This window comes from Amblyomma americanum, chromosome 8, assembly GCF_052857255.1.
Source record: "Amblyomma americanum isolate KBUSLIRL-KWMA chromosome 8, ASM5285725v1, whole genome shotgun sequence".
Classification (NCBI taxonomy): domain Eukaryota; kingdom Metazoa; phylum Arthropoda; class Arachnida; order Ixodida; family Ixodidae; genus Amblyomma; species Amblyomma americanum.
The window spans coordinates 3344773-3372155 of record NC_135504.1 but is presented as its reverse complement, the minus strand read 5'-3'; the positions used below and the strand labels follow the sequence as shown (position 1 = coordinate 3372155).

Genomic DNA, 27383 nt, shown 5'->3' with positions numbered 1-27383 from the left:
CTCTATTCGACTGGGAGGCAGCCGGTAAGAGCGGCGACCTCTCTGAACAACTACGGGCTGTCCAGAGGGCCTGCGACAGGGCGGAGGACCACAATCTTCCGACCACGACGTGGGTACGGCCCGTGACGGGGACTCCCTGAAAAGGGAGGTACCCCAACGCAGTTCCTCAGGACCATCAATAAAGTTCGTCGGTCTGTCCCTGGCAGAGGAGCGCCGACCTTTCAGCTTGCAAATAGGGAGAGGGGAGGTAAAGGTGCAGACTTAAAATTCTGACTGCACACAGCTCACTTTCTACAAAGCGCACAAAAATTCATGCTGGAGGGTATTAGTGAAGCGGCATCCTTTAACATTCCAGAAACATCTTTTTGCTAGCCCCTTTAAGGGATGAAGGGGTCTTTGGGGCCAAAAAATTGATAAAAAATTCCAATGCATTCCTTTTATTAGCTAGCCACATTTTCTGACGGAGTGGCTTTTTTATTGCTTTTGCAAACAAAGGAATGTAAAAGTGTAATATTGAGAAATAACCCACATAGTGAACAGTGACTACATGTTTAACAAAAGTCTAACTAAACACTTTGCTTAGCACGCCTCAGATTCAACTGCACAAGTTCCGTTGACCTGGCGTGCACTGAAGAAAGAAGAGCCAGTGTCACAAACAAGCAACGGAGGCATTGTTTATTCGCATGGTTGTGGTGGAGAGGTGATGGAAGGCATGGCTGCACACAGCCTAGTCGTCATCCTCTTCCTCTTGTGCGGTGCCGCCCTGCGCCTTGCGCATGTTCTTCCTCTTGACGCGTCCGGGGCGGCCGCCACCGAAGGGCGACTTCAGTGAGAAGTCAATGTGCTTCTCAGAGTCGAGTCGCACCACAAAGGATGGCACATTCACGACCTGCTTGCGGACACTGCAACCACAGAACACAACAAGCTAAAGTGAGGACACTGTGCTGAAATACATTGCACATGTGTCAACAGAAGTGAAGGGCTGCTCAACACACAACCAAAAAAGCTGCAAATGGAGGCATGCACAGTTTTGGAACACAAAGGCACTCGAAGAACCCAAAGGTTCCTGTGGACCCGTTTGTGTAATACCCCTGTCACACGGGCACTCTAAAGGCACTTTGAACTAATGCTCCTTTACGCTCCCAAAGGAGCACTACTTCAAGGGAGTTCGTCCGTGCTACACGGTCGCGGAACGACCTTCGCAAGAAGTTTTTAGCGCCCTCATCGGCGAAAAGCGTTATTTAAATTGCAAACCTCACTGCACATGTAAATACATAAATGTCACGTTTTTTTTAGTTAATTAGCCACACTGAGCCCAACTCGCTCGTATATATGGAACGAGAGTATGGCGTGGTGAGACTGCCACAAAACAAATGATCTTATATTTTCAAACACCACTAATCTTATGAAGTGAATTTATAAAATGAAAATTGAACGCTTCTTTTCCCAATTTATTTATGGTGTTAATTCGCAGGGAGAGAGAGTACTCCCTTGAAGCCTCAAAGGACGAACTCGAGCTGCCTTGTTTCGAAGCTCCTTTGAGCTAGGTGTCCTTTGGCGCGTCCGTGTGGCAGCGCGCGTTCGTCCTTAGAGTAATGGAGCATTAGTTCAAATTATCTTTACAGTGTCTGTGTGGCAGGGGTATAACTGTACTGTACAGATTAAAAAAGCATCTAGTGGCACTGACCGGAGCGAACGGCACCTGGGAAGATATTGGAAAATATGCTAAGTGGCCTTTACAAAGCAGTGTAGAGCGTGACTCAACCACCCAAGCTGTTCCCTCGTATCAATAGGTCTCTACTTCTCCCTTCCTTAACCAAATTTCTCCAACAAACGGCCTTGAGCCTCCCCTTCTAAATAAACAGCTAATTTATTCATTCATCTAGAGGAACACATCTATGCACAAGCAAGGGATTCCACAACCCATCCCGTGTGCACTGAGTCATTTAAAACAATAGCCTGGGAGAGGCATGCCATGCCACCCACCGGATGTGCCTCTGGCGGATGAGCACTCGGGCGTGGTGGATGCTCTTGGCAAGTCCGTGCTTGAACACCTGCGTCTGCAGGCGTCGCTCCAGGAAGTCCTCAATGCGCAGGCCCAACACGTAATCGAGCTTCATCTTGCTCTCCTCCAGGACACCGATGCGCACCAGCCGACGGAGCAGCGCATTGCCTGCATATTGCACCACAGCGCCCACACTGGTTGCATTTGACATACGCAAAAAAAAAAGTAGGCGCAGTGCCACTCTCCTGCGAGGGTGCCTGTTAGTGAACATGTTAGTACCAGCTAGTGAATGTGTGCTACACTGCACAATAACCTAACCATCATTATTTCTATACCACAGTATACCAAGACGGCTACAGTAAAACCCCAACATATACAGTATAATGATGCTAGATTTTTATGGCCCCACTATATACACTATAATCACATTGCAAGAGAACCCAATTTTCTGTATCATTGCCTAGATTCCAGGTCACGTGCATTTGAAACAGCATTATGCTGCTACAAAAGAAACTGGAAAACATCTGCGCTGGGCCTGGTGTTTGTGCTGTAAGCACACAACAGTTTTTACTTCAGTTTTGTCATGCAAATAAAGCGGCTCAGATGTTTCAATTTCTTGCTGGAACAGTGTGAAAGCTTCGGCAGTTTGCCATCTACAGCCACTGAAAATATGAAAACCTGCAGCACCAGTTTTGAATCTGGGGTAATTAATCGTGCGCTGCTTCTCCATGATGCGTCCTGCGAGAGCGGCAGACAGTTAACCGATATGAAAAGCTCCATGTCATGTTACATGCAACGTAGACAGCCAGCTTTGCTGTCGTGCTGCAGCACAAAGCTAGGGTGGCCGCCCAATTGCAACAGTTAAAGGGCAGTGCAGTTACATCGCGGTGCAGAAGATTACCGCTGCGCATTCCATGTGCACAGAGCACTACCCAAAGAAAAGTGGACATGAACATTTAATAACGCTACAGATTGCTTCCAACAAATTTCACACTGTGCAAGCAGGCGCTATTGATGAAAAGTGACCACAAACATGGCCTCAGTAAACACCGCCTATAAAATAAGAGATGCCTTAAAGAGGCTGTGAAAGGGGGTCGCAACAAAGATACGATGTTCCTAGGACGCTAAAGGACGCCGCTTCACAAATATCCTCTAGAATTTTTTAGATGCGTTTTGTGGAAGCTGAGTTATCTGTAGTTAAAATTTGAATTTCCGCATCTTCGCACCTTTCCCTCTCCCCTTGTCACTTTTTGCATGCTGAAATGTCGGCGGCCCTCCGCCGATGAGCGCGAACCAATGCTAGCAGTCCGCTGCTGATAGACAACCTCACACACCCTTTTCAGGGACCCTTTAAGCTTTGCACTAATGCTCCCTGCTTAAAAGCCACTGACTGGGTGGGTTAATTCACTTGTGACAAGGCTACACCCAATGTGGTGCCATCGTTTCTGTCACGGAAGTTGTAAAACGTTTAAAGTAAACCAATTGATTAAAATCCATTTGCTCCAACAGTTTGGCATACATGCATTCCGCCTATCACAACTGAACCATAGATGAGAAATCAGTTCGGAAAAAAAAAAAAAGGGTAAACTGTGGGGGAGGGGGTTTAATGTCCCAAAGCAACACACGGGCTCTGGGGACGCCATAGGACTGGGCTCTGAATTAATTTAGACCGCCTGGGATTCTTTTGATGTGCACTCGCATCGCACAGCACATGGATGCCTTGTTTCACCTTAATAGAAATGCGGCCGGGATTGCACCCTGCTTTTCTGGCTCTGTCGGAGCCACCACAGAAGGAAATTAAAAAAGTGAACTTGGGCATGGTATTCCAGATGAAAAAAAGTGCACATTTCCAGAAGGAAACCTCCAGCTGGGATGACATTTTTTCCAGCTGGATTATTGAACCAGGAATCTTGTCCAGCTGGAACAGTTCTTGCTCAGTGGATGCACGAATTGAAACTTCTTGCAACATAGGTGCTCTTGCCATTGTCTGCCAGCACCATGCAACGACTGGCAGAATGCAGTCAGAAAATTGGACAAGTTTCACCACAGTGGAGAACAACTAGCTTGTACATCCGGCAGAGTGGGCAATGCTTGAATGAACACCGTACAAAACACGAAAAAACAGTGTAGGTCAGGGAGCAAACTGGCTTTGCATGCGAAAGAAAGACCGCACTAGCATTATTAGCAGGGGGAACTGCAGACACGAGCGCAAGCTGATTGAAGCGTTTCTGACGAGAAAGAATGAATGGTCCTGTCGGGAGCAAGCAGTGCGTGCCACCGATACACCCATCGAAAACGTTGGCTGAAGGAAGCTCGAGTGGTGAGCAAAGTCATGCCAAGCGTGCTGCTCACCTTCGAACAGTCGCCTCGAGTCCTTGTCATCGAGCGTGAGCAGCTCTCGGGCCGCTTTTCTGATCTTGGCGAGCGTGTACTTGACGCGCCACACCTCGCGCTTGTTGCGGAGTCCGTACTCTCCGATCAACTTCAGCTCCTGGTCCAGGCGCTCCTTCTCGAACGGACGCCGAGGCGTCACGTACGTCTTACTGTGCACCGTTGGGATGCGACCCATGATTTACGCTGCAAGACAAGCACACCGTGCGGTCAACACTGCGGCAAAATAATGCGCTACACTGGCGACGATAACTTTGCAGGCAGTTGACACGGTCACACCGCATGCCCAAACACGCGAAGGCAATCGCGTGGTTTCCAGGGGCATAAAGACGACCGCTACGGACCACTAACGGTTTTCACGTTGTGCCAAGCAACGCGGCTGAGCAATCACAGGGTGGCAAGTATCCAACCGAAAATTCAACAGTTGACTCCAAGCAAGTCAAAGGCGCCGGGAAGCATTGAACAGTGAGGCTTAGGCTGCCGACCACTCAGCCTGCTACGACGATCCAGGCATCAAGAAACAGTCCTTTAAAAACAATAACCACTCATTTTGCATACTTATGAATCCCTTGAGAAGCAATATTGTTCTCGAGATGGAGCAAAGACTGGCTAAAAACTGCATAAAACGCTCACCGATGTCACACCGCCACGTGTGGTCGGGAATGGCGGATACGAAAAGGAGATGACCGCGGTCCGATTTTAGCTGCTGCGGCAACAATGTTGTAGGGGGCGTCAGTGATAACAGTAAACTCTACAAGTTATGAAACTATTACTAAGCACTCACTATCATAGCAATAAATTGATGTAAAATATACATATATAAATAAAATTTAAACACGTAGTGATTTTAAACGACAATTACGTAATATTATGTAGCACGTATCAGATGGAGCCAATCCGTAGCTTGCTTGTTTCAAAAATGGCAGCGCTCGAAGATGGCGAAAACGTGTTTGACGTGATACTCGGTACGTACGAAGAGTTCGTGCTCGGATACTCGCTGCAGAAAGGCAAAGATGGTCAGTTCAAACTCCACCAGTTCTTCACAAACCACTCTCACATGGGATCCGTGCGCTGCGCGGCGTCGGGCGGCAAATTCGCCGCGTCAGGTAGCACCGACGAGACGATTCGTCTGTTCAACATGCGGAATCGCAGCGAGATGGGCTCGCTGATGCAGCACGAGGGTACCGTGACGAGCCTCGAGTTCTACAAGTCGAGCCACCTGTTCAGCGCCAGCGACGACAAGACCATCTGCGTCTGGAGTACGGGAAGCTGGCAGTGTCTGAAGACGCTGAGGGGCCACAAGGCCGAGGTTGTGTCCCTCGCGGTACACCCCAGCGGCAAGCTGCTGCTGTCGGTGTCAAAGGACAAGACACTCCGAACGTGGAACCTGGTGAAAGGGCGCAATGCGTACATAACCAACATCAAGGCAGTCGCCGACTTCGTCCAGTGGTCACCGGGCGGCATCTACTTCGTCGTCGGCGTCGGCAACGCGCTCGACGTCTACAGCACCGAGAAGGCTGGCAAGATCCACTCGATCGACTTCGGCAAGCGGGTCGGCGCGGTAGCGTTCGTCACAGACGACGTCGTCCTGCTCGCAGGCGACGGCGGGAACGTGGAGGTGCACAACGTGAAGCGCAAGTGTGTCTACCACATGTTCGCGGCGCACGCACACCGCGTGAAGGCGTTGCGGATCGTTAAGGTGCCGGGCGCTGCTGCTGCTGACGCCACGTTCTTGGTGACAGCCGGCAGCGACGGCTTGGTCAGGGTGTGGCACGTGGACGAGCTGGACACGAACCCCAGGCTGCTGTGCGAGGCGCGGTGCGGGTGTCGGATCACGTGCATGGCGATACACTCTGTCCACGACGAGGACGACGGGCTTCAAAAGGCGAAGAGAAAGAAGAAAAAAAAGAAGAGCGGAGCAAGCGACGTCGCCGGTGTCCTCCAAGGAGAGGGTGAAGACTGTGAGAACGTCAACAATGACAAGCGCCTCTCAGCTGGCCCGACGAAGAGTCAGACTGCAAGGGAATCTAGCGACTTAGAAGAGGCAGAAGCTGTTGCAAATGAAAGCGAAGGTGAAGAAGAAATTCAAAACGCTAGTGATGGTGGTGATGATGAAGCCAACGAAGCTGAGGTGACAAATACAGCACAGAGTCGCACAAAGCAGAAGGCACGGAAACGGAAGAAGAAAGCAGTAAAAGAGGGAGACGTCAAGCAAATGAAAGTGGCTGTTGACATGAATTCTGTTCGGAAGGAGGAAGCTGATGACAAATCGCTTACCAAGAGTGCGCGGAAGAGGAAAAGAAAAGCTGGAAAGTTTAAGAAACAGGAATAAAACATTTTTTCCTGCGTTTTTCTACACCCCTACGCCATTCACGCCTTACAGTATTGGGTGTGCAGAGGGCTGTCCATGAGAGGGGGCCAAAGTTCATGGTGGCGCTTGTTCATGTCTTCTGGGTTGCAGGGCCTCTCCCATGGCTGTTGAATGGGGGTACTTTGCCTTATTTCCACCCGTGCGTGCACTTGTGGAGTGTAGTGAAAGCCTAACAGCTCGTAAAAGAAGTGTTATTCTTGGTTCTATCTTTAGTCTAATCTCCTTTTCCAGTATTTCTCTACAAACACTGTCAAAAAAACACTGTGCACCGAGTTGCTGCTAAAAGAGTAACTGTAGTTCTGCACTGTGCAATGACAGACTGCTTTCATGTTTGATAGGAAAAACACTGCAGACACAAGCAGAAGTCCACATGACTATTAAAGTGACAAGTATTGGTTGGTTTTAGTAGCAGTGTACCAACCGAGCTTGTAAATATGCTTGTTTTGTGTAGTCCCACAAAATGTGCTGGCTGTTTTCAGATTGTAGTAGCAATAGCCTCAAGGGAAATCAAAACTTGGCACAAAATTTGGATCCTTGTGTAGTGATATCAGAAAATGAAATCAGCCTTTCTTTGTTCGAGGTGGTAATGAGCATAGATGTGCGAAACTGTAGGTACTTGGCCAGCTGTAAACAATGCGAAGTTGTTCCTTGCAGCCTCCACACATAGGCCCCTTCCAAGCAGGTTCATCTATTCTGTGAAAGTGCTACTTTGCTAAAAGAGGCTTATCATTTCGTGATACAAATCTCTCAGATGCCAAGCAGTCAGTTATCAGTCCTCTTAAATATGCACCACTTTGTAACTACAGTGAAATGTCATTAATTAAAACTCACTTAATTTGAACTTCCAGTTTATTTGCACTGGTATTTTGATTGTGTCAACACTGTATTAAGACAAGCTTCTTTTAATTCTAGCACCATGCAATTCGAACGAATCTTCGGTCCCCTTTTAATGTGAATTGCATATAATGTAATGTGTGTTGTGCACACAGCGTGAAAACATGCAAATCAAAACAGTTGCAATACTGCATTCCTATGACTATACAAGTTTATTAGACGGCTTTCACCACAGTGAGAAATTGCTTCACACACTGAGCAAAGCTGGCCATATGGCATAAAAGTCGATTATTAGTTTATTACGTGTTACAATGATGGAGAGTTGGAGAGTTGCACAGTTGGGCTGGAAAAATAGCATGATGACTACAGATGATCTGTGTAGCTGTTAATCAGTTAGCTTGCAGTAGTTGCAGACACAATAGGCAGTGTCATTGCAAGGCACTAACACGTACCCTTCGGATCAGCTAGTTGAGGAAAGCATTGCCAGAGATCTGTAAAAACACACTGCTGGAAATTCTAATACGCAGTTGACTTTTAAAATATTACTATATTTACTATATATACTATATTGAAGTATACCGTGCGGTATATCTTTATCATAGCAATTTTTTTAAATGTTCCCGCCTGAACCGCTGGCTCGTTTGCAGTGAAAGTGTGCATGGGGCTTGCATAATACGGTAATTTTTGTCTCGTAGTAAGTTTGACACGAGTACTTGCCTTGTTCGGCCGCGCATGATGCAAGCCTGTAATTGCCTGCACCTCTGCAGATGACACATGGCGCTGCTACCGCCCTACAGCAGAAACACAGCTTTGGTGGGATTCGGTCCCTCGATCTCGGTGCAGACGATTCAGAGCTAGCACCATGCATGGCCGAACCAGGTAAGTACCGTTGTAAAACTTACTACGAGACAAAAGTAACCGCAATAATGCATGCTCCATGCACAGTTTCACTGCAAATGAGATGGTGGTTGTGGCTGGAAGATTTTTAAAAGGTCACTATGATAAAGAAGATTGTGCAGTCGTGCTTGATAAGAAATTGAAAAGAAACTAGCGTTGTGTGCTATCCACTTTGTCTGCCTGTTGTCCTTGAATTACGAGCTTGTGTCTAAAGTGGAACTAGTTTACCATCCGGCTCTACCCCGTGTCACATCGTGTCTCCTCTGTTGTGAGGGCTACTGCCGCGGCCTTTAGTTCGGCAGCCGACTTCTTCATATTTTCCGGCTCATACTGCTCCCACGGGTGGCGTGGTGCATCCACTCGCACCTCTTTGAGCCAGTCTTCGTACCTGAAGCAGAATGCCCGGAAGCCACTCTCCACAGATGGTGTCACAAACTTCACCTCCTTCCCCCTCTCCTGGCAGGAAGAAATGAATAAAGGAAAAAATTACTACACAAGAACTGCACTATACAACTGCGTGGATTTAAAACTTGGAGCTCACAAGCTCTAATGCTCGAAGTCAATTGCACTTGGGCTTAAGAGAAATGAGGTACACATTTTTTTTTGTTACTGCAGCCTACGACGTAACAACGCATAACTGTACCACATGTGTGTGAATTAGCACTTCAGAGTTTATAAGGTACGCAAACAGTTTCAGACACATCACTACTGCTGTTGCCAACTGCTGGTCTTGCCAAGTCTTTCTGACCACCTTCTACTCAATGAAGCCATCAACTGAACACGTGACCGAAATCACTTCGGTGACAAAACTCACTCATGCAAGAATTTCCGCTGCACTGCAGGTTAACAAAATTCACTACCAACAGGTTCCAGCATAACTTTATGGTATAGAAGTGCAACAAGTTCAAAACCAGCTTTCACAGCGCATACGCGTATATATAAAAATCGTGCTAAAAGCGAGAAGTTTAACGTGTACCTTGTAGGGTCGAGAGTTGCTTGTTCTTGCAAAACAAATGTTTATGAGCCATGCGGCACTAGGTATGCAATTGAGAAGCACAGGGCAAGAAAAACGTTCAAGAGTAAAAACTCGCCACAAGACTGATCGAAAATTTCAAGACTGATTGAAATTTGCTGTTCCGCACTGGAGCAGCACAGTGGCAAAAGCATAGAGAACCGCTCCGCCTAAAAGTCGCTGATTGCAATCAGGCACTATAGTCAATACTGGTTACAAAGTTAACTATTAGAATTTAGTTAATCATTTTACTAGCTAACATGATTCTGCTTTTTGATGCCCACCAATACTGGTATTGCTATGTTGTAAAAAGCTTTCTTTACCTCAAAAACCCTATTTTTAGGAATTAGTAGCAGGCTTCCCCTGAACACCTGGTATATATATGACAAAGACAACAAATACAACAGCCTTCCAGAGAGAGGATAGCTGCAAATAGAGCACTTATTGCACAATGCATGAAGTGTGTTGAAGGCAGAGCATGAAACAAGCTCAAAATATCCTAACTGAAAATGGCACTGGTCTAGTTTTCTGTTTTTTTCTCCAGTTCTTTTTCCTCACTGCATCCCACAATGGCTGCTATCTATCTGCATTTTTTAATGATTTTTGCTTTCCATCCTGCTCCGAGTGCTTCGAAGGTGCCCAGTAGGGTAGCCATGCCTCTCGTCTTGCAGTCCTTCTGCAACTCCATGAGCAGGCACACAAAGCATGCCTTTCCGTATGCTGCAGGCAACGCACACGGGCCATCGTGACAATGCGTACTGCGATGCCGTGTCAGTAGAAAATGCGGCACCAGAGTTTTAAGCCCCAAATCTAGTGGGTGCACTAATTGCATACACGTCTTTTAGCCTGTGAGAGGCAACACGTGGAATGTGATGCCGAGAACTGACCATGTCAGACTGGTGCACAGTGCATGTGTGATGGGGCCCTGTCACAGGCAAGAAAACTTACAAGAAAGCGTACTCCTGCAAGATGGCTTTTCCGTTGAGTGATGGTGCACGGAAGCCCCCTTGCGTGGGTGCACTTTCTTACGCAGAAGCATTTTATATATATTTTCTTTTCCTAGAGAAAGCTGTGCAGATTCCTCGTGAGTGCCGTTACACGGGGTCACTATGGTTTGAGACTTCTTAGAAATTTCACCTTGACCGAAGGACAAGCCAAACAGTTCATCTTAAGGTGATTCTTTTTAAACTGAGTTCTATGTAAAAGCAATCAAATGGTCTCACAATAGGAGTCTACTGTAGAGAGGAAACTTTACTGAGCAGGGCAGGTTTGGGCCAAGGTGAGAGAAAGGCAATGAGGGCCAGCCTGAGCCCTTGTGCACAACTTTCCGCTCTGCACTAAGAAAAAAGGAAAATGGGTGAAGAGAGGTAATTGTGAGGAAAGAAGGGAGTTTGTCATTCTTACTGCCCCGCAAACTTGATCTAATGTGCCTGCAAAAGTCTCTTGAGGTAAAGTTTAATAGGCCTTGTGGTAGAATAATCAGAACAAGATAAGTAACAAATGCATATAGGCCATCACCTTACCAGCCACAAACTGCCATCCCTGAATTTCTGAGGAATTATCATGCTAGCGCGAAAAGTATGCATACATGAAAGAAGCCGACAGTTATTGAAACCAGAGGAAGCATATGAGAATGCTGCTTTTATTCTTATTTTTTTTGTGCTGTTGATTATCGTTGGAAATTACTTGCATAATCGTTTTAAACAGGAGATGTAACTTTAAAGAAATTAGCAGAAAAACCTACTAACCGCATGCCACTGGTGTGATCTGAACTCACAACCTCTCTCTTCTTTTATGCTTGCATATATCATAACAATCCTCTTACCACCCCAACCATGTCTGCTCAACAGCAAAGGGAGAAACAAAAAGAAATGTTTGGTGATGGTGAAATCAAGACCCTAGAGATGCCTCTTCTTGGCAAAAGCACAGCTGAGGAAGCTCCGGGGCAAGAAGTGATGGCAGTCACTGACCTTCTGAAGCAGGGCCCGTCTGGTGCGGTCAGAGGCCTTATCAATGGCACGGAGGGCGCTGGCGCTGACCAGGATGTTCTCACGCCTGGCGTACTCCATCAGGTCCAGGAGGAACCAGAAGTTGCCCCTGAAGCAGGCGTTGCGCAGCAGAGTGCCCAAGATCTCTTCGTTTACGGTCAGGCCGGCTTCCTGCACGGTCATATCTTTTTGGTTCATGCACTTCTCAGGCATGTGATCAAAAAGAATCTATCTTGCATTCTGCGCCTGGAACTAGGCACAAGCAAGATGCGCTTCTTCATAGCATGATCATTGAAATGCATACCTTATGCATGCATGTCTTAACCCACATCTTCATCAATGCACATCTCTGATTGTATCAATGCTTAGTGCTTTGTCTTCGCAGTCACTGTATTACTTTTCTTGTACTCCTGGAATGGCAGCAATCACCTCTCCATCTATAACTTGCACGTCTGGGGGCTTAACTTACACTTCACCGTGTGTTTCTGCTTCACGATGGACAAATACCCTCTGTCACCCTCAGTCAGAAACTTGGTCACTACTGTGCAGCTACTATTGCCAGGATTGGCCAGTTAGTGAAGTGAAGAGGACAACAAAGTTGAAATAATTGCTACAGAGAAGCAACAAGGGTAGCAAGCACGATCTGTGATTTCATAAACTTACCACTGTTGCATATATATATATATATATATATATATATATATATATATATATATATATATATATATATATATATATATATATATATATATATATATATATATATATATATATATATATATATATATATATATAAGGAATCATTCCCCTAGGCACCTTGGCTTCGGTCACGGTGTAAGAATGGAAAGGTGTACCAACGGCGCCGCTTGTCCTGTGCTCCGAATGTTGCGCGAAGAGTCTCGCAGTTTCGCTGCCTGCGGACAGATGGCGGCACACAACAGCGGGCCCTCCTGCCGTTTGTGTCGTCGTCGTCTGCTTGCAGTGAACGTGCCGTTGAACGTAAGTTTTCTTCGGCACGGACTTCCAATTCGGTCTGTATTGTTGTTCTTTGACTGAAACATGACTGTATTTTAATTCTGATGGTGTACGGTGCTGTCACCAGTGCTTCAGTGCTTCGATGGGACGAAATTGCTTTGCTCCGCGATGCACGACAGGCTACAAGTCGTGCAAAGAAAAGTTAGCTGTCACTGTTTTCGGCACCAAAGGACAAAGCTGTGGAGAAATGCCATCCCACGTCAGGACCGTTTGCCGCAGCCTTCAGACTATTTATGTGAGAAGCATTTCAAGCCTCATCTCGTGTCGAAAACTTGGGAAACCATGTACTCGTACGTACACCGCGGCGAGCGTGTCTTGCGAAAAACGCGGTGCCAGCAAGGTTCCCTGACTGCTCTGCACACCTGTCAAAAGTCAGGAAGGAACGGAAAATGCCTGCTGGGAGGCACGATATTCCGGTGCCAATTAAACGCCGTGTTCTTCACGAGCCACTCGATGGTCCTCAAGAGGATGCGGCGAATCAAGACCTGTCTACAGAGGAGGGCCCGCAGGAATCATCCTCCTCGGACACCACATCGCGCGGCTTCAACTACTTGTTTGAAGTGTTGCCGAACATTTTACCTTCTAGCTCTTGGGGCTGCCATCGACTCGAACTATAGATGGTGTCAGAATTAAGCGTATACTTTTCGAAAGCTGAGCGCATCAAAGTTGGCCACTTAACAGCACCTCCAATCCTGTCGCCTCCAGTCGTGTCGACAAGGATCGTAGAAGTCACTCAGCCGAGCTATTCATACAGTTTTGTGCGGGTGGGTTGCTGCAGCGCATGGCGCAGGAGCACTGCGGCGAAGCCGTAGTTGCCGTGCGTTCGGTGTCATTTTTTTTTATCCTTATTCTTTTTTTTACTCCTATTTGCTGCTCCCCTTTTTTTTAATCTCTTTTTGACAGCTTACTCGCGAGTTCCATTGCTTTGGAGGAGATACATCGTTGCACGCTGACGAAAGCTATAGTTTTTCCTTCCCTTGCCCTGATCACAAGGAGACAATTATGGCTCAGTTTTTACACTAGCTGCTATGTGTCAATTAGGATGCGTCCGTATGCAAAGCAAAGAAAAAAGAAATCGGCAACAGGAAGCGGACACTGAGGGAACTCAAAGCTTTCCTAAGTGTATTCTTGATTGCAGTGTGGAAATTTGGTCGGGATATTAGCGAGAAAAGCGAGGTCTAATTTCCATGCTGCATATGTCGTGTAGGTCGTACATGTGCTCTTTCGCTCATGAGTGACACCGATTTTAGAGTGCCTTACTTTCTTTGACAATAAAGCTAGAAATGTCGAATGAGGTTACGAAGGCAATATTATGTAGTTTCAGTATATAGCATGCGGACTGATTCACGGTCGGGCCTGAGCTCTTTTGGCGTGCGTGCGATATTTTCACACTATGCCAAGAATTTCAAGTTTTATCTATTTAATTTCTGTAGTACAGAAAATAGCAGCTATTAGGTTCTGCTCAGATTGCTCACCGCGGTCCGCATATGCTCATTCTGCACGCCGTGGTGGACTAAATCCCCTGAATGCTTTTCGGTTTGGCGGGTTGATGAGTTACGGATGACCGATCAATACAGGCACCCACTTTTTATCGGACTGGTGGCAAGCGAATTGTTGGAAGTCCCAATGTTTCGCACACGTATGCTAAATAACCTGAAGGCCACGAGAATGACTGGTAAACACTGAGAATTATCGAAAAATATGCGTCTCATTTTCTGGTTATTTACTCATTTTGGCTAAGCTTAGTATTTAAACTAGTTGTTCTCATTGCCTCTCAATGTATATTTCCACAATATTCCAATATTTCCTTGCTAACGTCTATTCCTGCGCAATTTACTTCGCTGTTTCTAACTTCAAAAGGGGCCGCAGTTGTGTGGCGCCATCTGGCCGAAAGCCGGGAACTGCGAGGGGTTCTGCACCACCTGCAGAGCGCTCGTTAAGACACCTTTCTACTCTCACACCGTGGTAGAACTGCGCGGGGTTCTGCACCACCTGCAGAGCGCTCGTTAAGACACCTTTCTACTCTCACACCGTGGTAGAACTGCGCGGGGTTCTGCACCACCTGCAGAGCGCTCGTTAAGACACCTTTCTACTCTTACACCGTGGTTTCAGTGACTGTTGGCTTCCTTCATATATATACCGTGCAATACAGACACAAACTGACCAAAATACAAGCCACTGCTTCCGTAATTGTGGCATAAAAAAAAAAATAGACGGAGGGTGGAAAGAAAATTTTCCACTGACATCCATACAGAAGAATGAAATCATTTCTAGATAAGTAACTTAGAAAAATTGTTCTTGTTGTAAGTGGAATAGGTTTTATTGGGGGTTTAACGCCCCAAAGTGACTCAAGCTATGAGGGACGCCGTAGTGAAGGGCTCTGGAAATTTCGACCAACTGGGGTTTGTTAACATGCACTGACATGACACAGCACACGGGCCTCTAGAATTCTGCTTCCATCGAAATTCGACCGCCACGGCCGGGATCAAACTCATGTCTTTTGTGTCAGCAGCCAAGCGCTATAACCACTGAGTCACCGTGGCAGCCGCAGTGGAATAGAATGGAGGAACAGATGCATATGCTATAGCCCATATTTCATTGCCACTGCAGCCCATGTGGACAACGTATTACTTTTGGAATCTGAGAGAGGATGTTCTCAGGACTTCAGTCTTTGTGGAAAGTGTGTTTTTCGTTCTTGCATGGCACACTATCCAGGTGTGTGCATTTTTGGATTTGAACATGTTCCTAGGTATAGGTAGAGTGCCCTGGTATTATGTCGAAACCCCCCACCATTTCACCTGCCCATTTTGCAAAAAAAAAGCGGCTGCCTTACAAATGGAAAAATACAGTACTTAGCACTACCACAGTCTGGGATACATGCTTGATCTTCAAGACTGCACTGCACACATTCCACTCTATGCACAAGGCACTGCCATGTGCGCTATGATGATAGCTATGTACAGTCCCCTCCAGTACGAAAAGGAACAACCAGCTCCTTTTTTCTTGTGTGTGCTGTTTTGGCACAAAAATCTTTTTAGTATGTATGATCACCAACTAGCCCAGCAGTTAACTCTTCTAAAGTATTCAAGATAAAGCGCATAAATGCCGGCAATAATCTCAAACTTCGTAAGGGTGGCTGCACTTGATTATTATGTTTCCAGAATGGTCTGGTAACATCTTTCATGGCAAACAAAGTGATAAGGCTGCATGCCTTATCTCAGAACTTTCATCTCAGAACCATGGTCTATTTCGTTCTAGTGCCGCCTGTACAGCAAGAACTGTGAAGCAACAAGAACCCACCTGCATGGTATTGAGGAACTCGACACCATCCTTCTTGTTATGTACGGTCAGAGCGAGCACACCAAAGGTGATCACATCAGGATGGAGGTTGCGTGCTGTTATCGCTGACAGGACATCCTGCCAAGAAAAAATATAGTGGACAGCAATAACAATTTGTGTTGCTTAATAGACAACTAACCAGCATTTCATGACCACACACTAACAAACAAGCACTTCTGCACATCTGAATACTCCTAAAGCAACAGCTGCTTCACGGGGAAGCCAGAAACCCCCCAGACATTCTAGAGGTCAGAAGCGCATTCAAAAATAAAGTTGGAAGTAAAACAAGCAGTCTCTACCGATAACTATTTTTTTTCTCTTCTGAATGCCTGATAGATTAAACACATGCAAAGCAATAAGAAGAGATCTATGAGACTGTTACTATTTTAATACAACCTAATCATTTCAGTAACCATAAGCTTGAGAATTAATGAAGTTTATGATATCTGATGCTTGTTGTTTGCACAGGAATATTTAAATGCCCACCAATGTCGAAAGCCAGACTTCGACATAGGTATATATTTTTTCTTTGGCGAGTGTATGTTTCATGTGCGTCCAATATGCTTCCCCCTCGCCAGACAGGATTCTGTCGAACCCTTGATAAAGGGGGAAGACATACCACACACTTAAGTCTACAGAATTCTGAGCATCTTTGCAGAAACAAGTATGCTATGTCATGTGAATAAGTGCACTTCATCAAAGACCAGTTGGAAAATCCATTCCTTTGCATGGCAGTGGACCTCAAGGTGTTCTGGTATCTGACACTGTTGTGTTTTTATTTTTAAATATCAGTACCTTATATCTACATGGGTTGATGCAGCATCTCCTGAGTTTAGCAAACTAAAGAATTTACTTCTTCAGTTAGGAAAATCCACACATAAAGAAAATTAATTGAGTCTCAATCAAGAGTTCTTCTTAGACACAGTTGGCTATCTCTAGATAGGCCACCAACCTTGGCCATTTCCTTGTCATGACGAAATGCTCGGCGCTTGATGAGCATGTTGAAGAAGTCAACATCCAACTTGGCTCCGATTTTGTCAGCTTCAGCAATCAACTCTGTCTCAGCTTTGCAGTCGTTCGGAATGCAGTCCAGCAGCAGTGTGATGGTCTTGGCATCGGGATGTACGGACATGTCCCGGAAGTGGTCCATCATGCCTTTCACACCTCCGCACATCAGAAGCCTGTCAGAGAAAGATGCTGATGCCGTTACTATCAGCATTGTTAAGCCCACGCACCGTCAGAGGATAGAGGCTTCACCCAGTGATCTCCAGCTTCCCCAGACTTGCACGAGCTGCGGTTATTTTATTGCCATGAGTTTTCTATCCCTTTCTATCGTCCTTGTCATCATCACTGATGTTAGCTGTGGATTTCCTTTCCTCCTCGTAATCGTCACCATCATCAGCAGCAGCAGCAACAGCGAGAGTTGCTTCTTTTTTTACTACAGAAAGCCTCTCATAATGCTCTCATGCCAGCTGTCGCTACCCTGTCACTTCACCTGCCTTTCTTCTGCACCTGGCCTCCCAAACTAATGATATGATATATAGATATATATATATACCACAGTAACTGCGCACAAATATATATATATATATATATATATATATATATATATACCACAGTAACTGCGCACAAAAATCGCCATTACCGATAAACATAATCATCGACTAAATTCTTCTCTTGCTTGTGTGTGTGTGTGTGTACACACACACACACACACACACACACACACACACACACACACACACACACACACACACACACACACACACACACACACACACACACACAAGCAAGAGAAGAATTTAGTCGATGATTAGGTTTATCGGTAATGCGATTTTTGTGCGCAGTTACTGTGGTATTTGAACTGCAGGCGACCACATAGGCCGAATGGAGGCATTTCGACTTGCACAGCGCGCACAGCATTTTGCCGCCAATGAGCCTCGCCTCAAGTGAACGACCAGCGCACTCGCAGCAAGCACTAGTCTGGCGCCATCTTTTGCGAGTGATGCATACGTTAATGATCACATCATCGTCAACCAGATGACAGCGGGCGCTATTCTGATGCTGTGGGTTGCCGCCACGCAAGCTGCCTTCATGCTACCACAGTACTCTTCTTATCTGGTTTTCTACCCGCGTTCTCTTCGCTATCACCATCTTTCATCCTCCGCTGCACTCCGCACTTGGTTATACTGCTCAATCCGGGAACGGGCGGCTAAGAGCTGCTCTCTAAAAAGCTGATAGACGTTTACGCTAAGCTGCGTAATGTGAAAACACAGTGATGGCTGCTATGCTGTGCCTTAGCTGGCACCCCCTCCTGCTGCACTGTGCCACAGCTGCCAGATCCCGTGATCTCTGTGCTGGTTCTCTACGGTGCAGTCTTTCGCTTCTGCTCGCACTGCACTCCTTGCTGTGTAGCCAAGTTTCGCACTCTCCATAGAGATATGGGGGTGGCGGGGCACATTGCAGGCTCCTCCTACCCATTGCTGTGCAGGCATCTGTGCCAATGAAGCTAAGGTTTTATTAACAGCTACTGCTATGAAAACAAAGAAAGAAAAAAAATTCCCAGACGCTTGGCCGGGCAACATTTCCCTTCGGCTGCAGGTGAATGTGACAGTTTTCGAATATGATCACCTATGACACCGAGAACACCATTTACCGTTGAGGAAATCCTGCACAGAGATATCATCGTAAAAACGACACATTAAGAACTTTTCACATGGCTGTAGATTCAAACTCGCTGACACTAAACTGTGAGAAAAAAACCACCTCTGCTGACACTAGAGGGGCACATGGATGGGGGTATGTTACACTTTTGAATGGGGGGGTTAACGTCCTGACGCTACCCATGAGCTATGACAGACACTGTAGTGAAAAGCACAGGTTGATTTTGACTACATAAGGGTTTTTAACAGAGTCTCACGTCACACCACACGTGGACATGTTTTGCATTTTGCCGCCATCGAAACACAGCCATCATGGCCAGGATTTGATCCCATGACACTGTAGTGAAAAGCACAAGTTGACTTTGACTACATAAGGGTTTTTAACAGAGTCTCACGTCACACCACACGTGGACATGTTTTGCATTTTGCCGCCATCGAAACACAGCTATCTTGGCCAGGATTTGATCCCATGACATTGGTCTCAGCAGTGAAACCAATCAGCCACCCTAGTGGGGTAGCACGAGAACAAAGTGGAGTGGTGCTCACCAGGAAGCAATGCAGTGCAAAGACACAACTTATCATCATGCTAATGTTTTACTTGTAGCACCTACCATGCCAGTCATGCAAGAGGGAATTCACGCTACTCATGAAAGACAAAATTGGGGATCATACATAATATAGTTGCTGTGGCATTGTGCCACTGACCACAACATAATGGCATAATTATCACCAGAGGCATCCATATTTTGATAGAGGCAGAATTAAGAGACATTGTGCACTACATTTCCAGCGCATGTTACAGGCCGGTAAGAATGAACCTAAAGCCCTCAACTATAACTAGTCAAGGTACAGCTTCAAAGCATGAAGATACAGTAATGATCTGTTTTTACTTTAAAGGGAATTCTGGAGCTACTGGGGAGACTGCAGCTGCTCCTAGTGAAACATGAAATGCAAGTTGCAAGCTACTATCCAGGCTCAATACTCCATAGGCATTCAGCAATAATACTGCATTTACTTGCATAAGTGGTGCACACACATAATGATCCCATTTGTTAACTTCTCTGTTAAAATTTCAATTCTCACAAACAAAATTAGGAATGTAAAGTGTAAAGAGTGCATCTAGCTCCCAAATTTTTGTAATTATTTTGGCTTATTATGCAAGTAAGTATGGTAAATCAGAAAAGTAGAAGTGGATAAACAGTGTCATATCTCGGCCGAAAAGAATCCTCACCTGTGATACGGTTCTGTAACCTCACCGAGCCCCACAATCTCGCCAGTGTGCTTGAAGGTGGGTGCGAGCAGGTTTGGCAGGGTGACCAGGCTTGTGGACGTCACTGCCTCTCCAGTACTGCTGGCCGATGCATCTGCCGCTTCACTGGATTGAAAACTTTTTCCCGAGGCACAGTCTGCTTCCACTATGTGGTCTGCAATGGTAGGGGCACATCATAAAGTCTCATGGAAACTATGGAACTTACTTCTTGCTTCTACTCTTCTTTAGAAGGTAACAAAAATGTTGTGATTTGTGTGCAGGGCAAAACAAACGCTTCGAGCTAAAGTGACAGCTACTGTACTTACTTGCATAATGAACACATAACGACTGTGCAAGCAACTTTTGTTTTTTTTTTTTCAAACTGTCTAGTGTTGTTTTCATCAAGTCAGAGATGCCAGACGCATTCAAAATTTCTGCTAGACAGAATAGCAGGACCATTTTGTGTCTAGAAAAAAGATCACTTCTCCAAAACAAGAAATAAAGACGGACGCCACCAAGTACTACAGTGCACCAAGGAAGTGCTGTCTGATGCTGGCTCTTTATTCTTTGCTGACAGGGTGGAATGCTTTATAGAACAGCACTGCAGCTCAGCTTTCATTTCAGAACCAGCATGGATAACAAGGAAAATAATTGATTGGGTATAACTGTGTTTGACAGAATAATAAAGCTGCAATTCCGCACACGTGGAAGAGTGTAGTGTGCATGAGTTCCTAAAGTCCTTTAGCCATTCATGTTCATTTATGAAATAGGGGAGTTTGAAATACACACACAAATTCTCAGACTTATTTCAGTAGCAGAACATAATGTGAATCTGAAAGGGATAATTAACCCCCATATTGAAGACAGATGTGCATGGCAGAAGACGAATAGCAAGCAACTGTATTGACACCCTGTCAAAGTAGCCTTCCAGTGGGATCAAAATAGAGATTTTTATTAACCAGTGTTTTAATCATATCATAAAAAGACATCACAATCCTTACTGACTTTCCTATCTCGGGTAATGCCACAGCATTAAGACAGGCATGAAGCTTCTCTTGACTACTTTTATGTGTAGTTCAATGCATGTAGCTGAAAAGCACACCAAGAGTAGTACAGCAAGTGATGAACACAAAAGTGACAGGCATCACACCAAGAGGTGGAAAGAAATCAGATAAAAAGAGGATGAAGTGGATTTGGGCAAAGCATGTAATGCACATAACTGGTGGTCAGAGAGTGTGACAGAGAAGGCACCAAGGGAGGGTAAACATAATTAGCAGTGGTAGATAACCACGCATGCTCATAAAGCAAGAACATTTGTAGGCATATAAGGGTCAATGCTGGTGCATGGAAGCCCCTGCAGTGGGATGTCACAGGCGAGGTCTTCATCCTGCACTGAACCAAGCTCAGCTGATGAGGATAGTGGTGACAGCAATGGTGATGGTTCTAGTGGCGGCTAAGCTGCTGCTGATGACAATCTGTGTGCTCCACTGATACAACAGTCTGCAGACTACTGTGTATCCATGACAGCCTCATGCAACACACCAAGTTGTTTCTTTTTTAGACGCTATAATAGTCATTTGTGCTCGTTTCATAAAATTCAACTTGGTTTATTTTTATTTGATTTTGGTCCCTTACTCACCGATTCTTGGACCTTCGTTTGAGCTCTCATCTTCTCCTCCATCTACCAAGCGTGCTTCAATGTGAAGCATCTCGGCAGGCTTGGTGTTTGCCTCTTTATTCTTCTGCTCACCAATCAGTTTCGCCTTGCGGGGTTTGGAGGATTCGAGGAGCTCCTGAAAGAGCTCTGGCGGGCCGATACCACACTCCCTGACTGTTCGCAGGAAGAGGTTGTAGCAGTAGACTGAGGGCCGGATCTTCTTCCACAGCATAGTCCGCATCACCTGAAAGGAACAGTGTGTGTCGTTTCCTGCAAGTTAGCAGGCACGCTGTTTGTCGTATTCCCGCAGTACTCACCTTGAGTCCTAGTGCAAACCCAGCCTCTTTGTCACTGATACAGGCCATGAGAAGGAACGCAAAGGTCTCTGATGTGATTGCATGCTTTGCGTCGGCCATTTCATCCATCACCTGGAAGTTAAAAGACCTGATCAATCTTTTTTCACGAACACCTTGCATGGAGGAATGCTGAATTGCACTGATAATAGGACTTCCAATGCTTGAAATTAGGTTTCAAACAGGGCACAGAGTTATGCAAAGGAAAACAATCAGGGCTCTGTTTAGCGATTGCTGGAAAGTAGAGTGGGTCAGGAAGCAAACGCTAGTTTAACCCCTTTTACAACAGTAGGGCACGTGGTGTCCCATTTGCTTCAAGTGCTGGGAAACGGACAATGGGGCACCTATGTGCCATAATTTTGTGTGCTCAATAGCACTGAACTATCAAACAAACCATTAATGCAGCATGCTTTTATATTTTTTTAACAGGTCTCCTCCATGTTCAGTGTGCTTTTACAAGCGCGGGTGTACAGTTCGACATGGCCCATTGTGGCAAAAAAAAAAAGAAAAAATTCAAATATTGTTAAACTCAGCGTCATGATACTTTTTGAAGCAATTTTCAATTTTAACGCAGGTTTTCTTATTCACTGAAAAGAATGAGGTAAGGATTTGTACCATGTTCAGGTCTTTTTATGAAGTCATCGGTACAAATGAATACCTCCCCTTTTTTCAGAAGATCAGTGGTCGAAGCAGCTTGAAAGTGATGCATTCCCTTTCTCGAGTCATCCTAAATACAATTTTACCATTTGTATGCATGTGAGACACACAGCTTGTGCCTAATAAAGGGCTAACTATATCCCAGCTGAACTCAAGGAGAAGAAATGGATGTGGGGAGGTCTTGTAATGCAGAGAACAGATATTCAAACAACGGCACATTGTGGTAACAAAGTGGATTCCAAGAGAAGGCAAGCATGGCAGAGGACGGCAGAGAGTCAGATGGGAGGATGAGATTAGGAAGTCTTTGGAGTTCAGGCGGCCGCAGCTGTCACAGGACGGTGTAAACTGGAAGGTTATAGGGGTAGTTGGGCTGATGACGATAATGAAGACTTCCATTGAGAAGGCCAGTTGGTATTGAGTGCTTAATTCTAAAACTAAACACAAGAAAAGGCTGAGCCTGTCTTTTGCTCAGTAATTAGGTGCCCCTGAGCACATGTTTAACATGACCAGAGTAATGAGGTAATCTGCTCAACTTACCCTGAAGGCCATGTCTAGGTCTCCGCACTTTCCAAATGCCTTGATCATGGCGTGGTATGTCAGGTTGCTGGGAACCCAGCTTTTGAGCTTGATCTGCTCATAGAGTTTGTGAGCGTTCTCCAGGCCCATCTCGGGGTACGGACTCTCCGCACAAGAGTTGAACAGTCCTGTCAGCGTTGCTGGCGTTGGGTTCAATCCGCGGTCACGCATCTGAGGCATTGTAACAATTCAACCAACAACTAGTAAAACATGCATCACAGAACCAATGGACTATCTTAGATCCCATTTCTGAAGCTACATCAGCCTACACAGCACTCGTTAAAGCATCCACTTAACAGCTGAGCAGCACTTCTATTTTGTACACAGAGAAAGCATAGAATGTGTTTCTTGTTATTAATGCACTAAATGACATTACAAAGCAATTCAAAATCAATATACACGCTACTGTTTAAAAAATGCAAGAAAAATTCTGCGCTGTTTCTCATTTCTGTCAGATGCTTAATACGATTCATAGAGAACAGTTGCATTTCACTTCCAATATCAGTGTATAGCAAACTAAGTGAAAAAAACAAGTGAAACTACAAAGAGCAGACATTCAGCACTGCAGGATTAATCTACTAAATTTTACTGAAACTATTCACTAGGAAACGTAAAGAGAAAGCTGTGGAATAAAGCTTGAAAGGTTAAAGCAATAAACTCTTTTTATGTAAAGAACTGTCCATGAGTATGTAACGTACCATTTTGTACAGCTTGAAAGACATTTTTGTGTAGCCAACTCGACCACAGCCACCAATGAGCAATGTGAACATAACGTGAGTTGGTTTCACTTCGTACACCTTCTGGATCTCGAAGAACAAGTTCAATGCCTCTTTGATCTGAAACAAATTAAAAAAAAATGAACCAAAGCAAAAAGCTGCACCATGAGCTTAAACTGTCAGCTTGCCTTATTAAAAGTTGGTAAGCCAGCAAATTACTATCTGTGGCATGGAAGTGTCTGGAATTTGGGGCCATATTAAAACTAGAAGCAATTAAGGAAGCTTCTCTTATTCCAAGAATAACTAGCAGGTTAGAAGACACTACGGATCTGCACCTTGGAGGAATGTGTAATGTGTTTCACCGTGGTCCTTAATGTGCACTCTTATCAAGAAAAAAAAAATCGCAGTCAATCGTGCACTCTTACTGAAAGGTATATAAAGGTCAATAAACTAGCGATGCAAGTTGACCCAATGGCTTTAGGTTATCACATATTTTCTCAGACAACATTTTTCAAGAGAAACAAATTACGAGCGAATAAGTTTCTCTGAAACCTGTGCAAACAGACTTTGAGCAACTCTATGATTTAAATTAAAAGGTATTCTTAAAGGGGTACTAAGGACAACTCCATCCAACTGGACTCCATAAAAATTGATTCTCTGGCCTGGGTATGATAGCTTCTTTGGTCTGGCAGCAAAAGATGCATTTATTTCTGAGGAAATTGAATTTAAATATCTTCCCGCCAGTCAATTCAAACTCCTGACATCCTTAATGGAAATGACGGGTTGCCGCCGTTTTAGTGCGCTAGCAGTTATAGTGGCCATTCCTCGCATTCAGCTGTTGTGTGTTCGTCAGCTTGTACGTATTTGTCTGAAGTCGGTTTTGTGGCAGGCTGCTCACCTGCCCACCGGGTGGCGGGCAACTTGCCAGCCGTGCCAGGCGGCAACCCATTTATTCGTGAGAGGCTGGTTGGGAAGAGAAACCTGGGTCGCAACCCAATCGAAACAACCCAAGTCCCACCGATGGCGACACCTGCCATAGAAACCTACCTTGTGCCACTGTTCACCTGCCCACCAGCTATACCTCGGCAAGTAAGCCACACGGTGGGCAGAGGGCATGTCCTCCTTTCACTGTTGCATCAAAGAACACACACACTAACAACCACATTAACCTAGCAGAGCAGCACAGCACCAAAACACATCATATGCTGGCACACATATCCGCATTTGGCCTAATTACCAAAATCGACTGACATTTTTTTAAAAGTAAATGATGGCTTAGCACAGCGTCAGGGGTCTGCGCGCAAAATTTGGTGTCGATGCAAGCAGTTCACTAGCGAAATCAGTTGGTGATGGTGACATCATTATTTAGTCTTTTTTTTTTTCTGTCTTTTCTGGATATAAAAGCTCAGTTTTAGATGAGAGTAGTGTCTTTGTCATTAAAACACAGAATTCTGTCTAACTTTATTTAATACAGATTACTGCCCGAGAGAAACCAATTGAAAACCGTTATATAGTATTGTTGAACTCTACCGAAAGCAATTTCAGTTGTAGCAGTGACAGACTCAGCAGCTAAACCTTATGAGGTTAGCTAAACACAGCGTTTAAAGTTGAGTAAGTTGTTCAGTTGCATAGCTGCAACAACAAGGACGCAGGAAATATATTGAATGAAAACAGAAAGCTGCAGCATCATATGCTTCCCTGCTTCCAAGCTGCTCATCTTTCTCTTAAAAAGCAATAGCTATTTGGGGGCCTGCCACGAAACAATGCACTAGAGTGCAAAGCAGAGTGAACTAATTTAAAAAGAAGATGTGCTCCAAAACCATCGGTTAGAGGCTAATTTGAATGAATAAACATCAACTCTTTCTTGAACATATGAATCAATGTCATACTCCTCCATAAAACAGACATAACTGCCTGCAAGAAAAGAAAGTTGGAAAGGGAGAATTAGGAGGCAGCCCAAAGTCGAGATATGTGCGTCACTACGGCCATAGGCATTCACAGATCTCTCCATAACGGCGGGTCAATTTTCATGGCAGCGCCTGTTCATGCCTTCCGAGTAGCGAAGAACGGGGGGCAAACTTTATGCCCACATTCGCCATGCCTATCACGGGGGCCACTGCTGCCCCCTCCTCCCCTCTGCACACGCCTATGAGTACCACGCTGGTGCACATGTTTAAGAAAGAGTCGGTGTTTATTGAATCAAATTAGCCAGTAACCAATGGTTTTGGAGCATTTCTTCTTTTTTTCCCTTTAGGTCAGTTCACTGTGCTTCATGCTCTGGTGCGCTGTTTCCATATTGCACTCAAGGTTTCCGTGATGAACGTGTCGTCCGTAACAAACAGCTTCGAGAAGTCTGTACTCCAGCAATACTTATGCTGCTTCTTAGAACAAGTCTGTGTCAAGCCTAATGGGCTTGCCATCCTTTGATAAAGTGCACACAGCTGTACACTTCAAAGCTCATCTCTTATGTGGTGTGTGCGGGACAGTGGCCTGTACCCAGAGTGGAAGTGTTGCCTTTGCATGTCCTAAATGAAAGCTCCCACAACGACCCACTGGTGAAAGAATGTAGTCCCTGTACTTTCAGCCGCTAGTATTGTGTGGACCTAGTACTGGGCACTTTCAAAGATGCGCTATTTTTAATCATGTGACCCCAGTGCATTTGGGAGGGGGCGCACTAAACAAAGGGGAGGAGAGGGACCTGTGCTAGCGTTACTGCCGTCACTTCCTCAACACGGGACCGGGCGAAGGGAAAGAAAAGGCTTTGCACAGCGTGAACTGTTGCGGCCAGATTCCCCTCCTTGCCTCCCCCGTGGGGTCGTGGTTAACATCACATAGCGAGGTCACGTGACCTTTTGCCATCGGTCACATGATCTCGTCCCATTCTTCTTTCCACATCTTGACGCTGTTGTTAACGCCACATTAAGCAAGCCTTACACCTCGCAGTCCAAGATAAAACAACAGGCCGCACCTTTCTGTCGGTGACTAACTGCTTGATATCGTGCTCATACTTCTTGTCCGAGTACCGCGCGAGCTTCGTGAACTCGGCGGACTCTGCGGGGTCGTCGTCGTCGTCATCCGGCAACAGCTCAGCGTCCAAGCGAGAGTGGCCCGACAGCGTGCCGAATGTGTCCGGGTCGTGGCCTTCGAAGACAGGAAACTCTCGCCGCACACTCCGAGTCCTGGGCTTTCTGGCAGCGCGCGTCGAAGCGCCGTCGCTGCCGGAGCCGCGTCGGTCTCCGGCTGAAAGTTCTCCACGTCCCGTTGCCGCTGAATTCCGCCCAGTAGGGCCACGAAGTGGAGGAGTCTCCCGCACCGTCTCGCCGGTCGCCGCCGCTGTGCACAGTTGTCGCGGCGAGGGAAGCAGTGGAACGAAATTCAGTTCGTGTACGAGCCGACTTCGCCTGACCAGAGCAGCGCACATGGACGCACATGGTCTTGTAGCGAACATTTTGCTAGGTCGGCAGCGAGCTACTTGCACAACCAAGCCTGAAAAATGGCGCTAGAACTTTACACGAGATGCACCTCTGTCGCCTGGAATGGAAGGACTTTACGCCAAGCTCTACATTATTTAAAGCGGTGCAAAATAAAGTCATCAGGTCAACCTTTCCACACATATGAGCGGAGCCATCTTGGTGATGCA

At 45.7% G+C, this 27383-nt stretch overlaps 3 protein-coding genes across 3 annotated transcripts; 1 reads left to right on the top strand and 2 right to left on the bottom strand.

The window, feature by feature from the left end:
- Positions 1-649: 649 nt before the first annotated feature.
- RpS9 (ribosomal protein S9) lies at positions 650-5120 on the bottom strand. Its single transcript, XM_077633671.1, has 4 exons — positions 5030-5120; positions 4358-4582; positions 1987-2173; positions 650-902 (listed from the first exon to the last, which is right to left on the bottom strand). Exons 2-4 carry the CDS (start codon positions 4572-4574, stop codon positions 728-730), a joined length of 579 nt encoding a protein of 192 aa, XP_077489797.1. The 5' UTR covers positions 4575-4582; positions 5030-5120; the 3' UTR covers positions 650-727.
- Positions 5121-5296: 176 nt separating this feature from the next.
- Positions 5297-6760, top strand: LOC144100804 (p21-activated protein kinase-interacting protein 1-like). Its single transcript, XM_077633667.1, has one exon. The coding sequence runs from the start codon at positions 5316-5318 to the stop codon at positions 6726-6728; it is 1413 nt and encodes a 470-aa protein (XP_077489793.1). The 5' UTR covers positions 5297-5315; the 3' UTR covers positions 6729-6760.
- An 845-nt stretch (positions 6761-7605) lies between these two features.
- Positions 7606-27382, bottom strand: LOC144100803 (pentatricopeptide repeat-containing protein 1, mitochondrial). Its single transcript, XM_077633666.1, has 10 exons — positions 26712-27382; positions 23726-23863; positions 22989-23198; positions 21759-21869; positions 21424-21685; positions 19767-19959; positions 16825-17053; positions 15834-15950; positions 11481-11669; positions 7606-8954 (listed from the first exon to the last, which is right to left on the bottom strand). The coding sequence occupies exons 1-10, from the start codon at positions 27189-27191 to the stop codon at positions 8736-8738; spliced, it is 2148 nt and encodes a 715-aa protein (XP_077489792.1). The 5' UTR covers positions 27192-27382; the 3' UTR covers positions 7606-8735.
- Between the last annotated feature and the right edge of the window lies 1 nt (position 27383).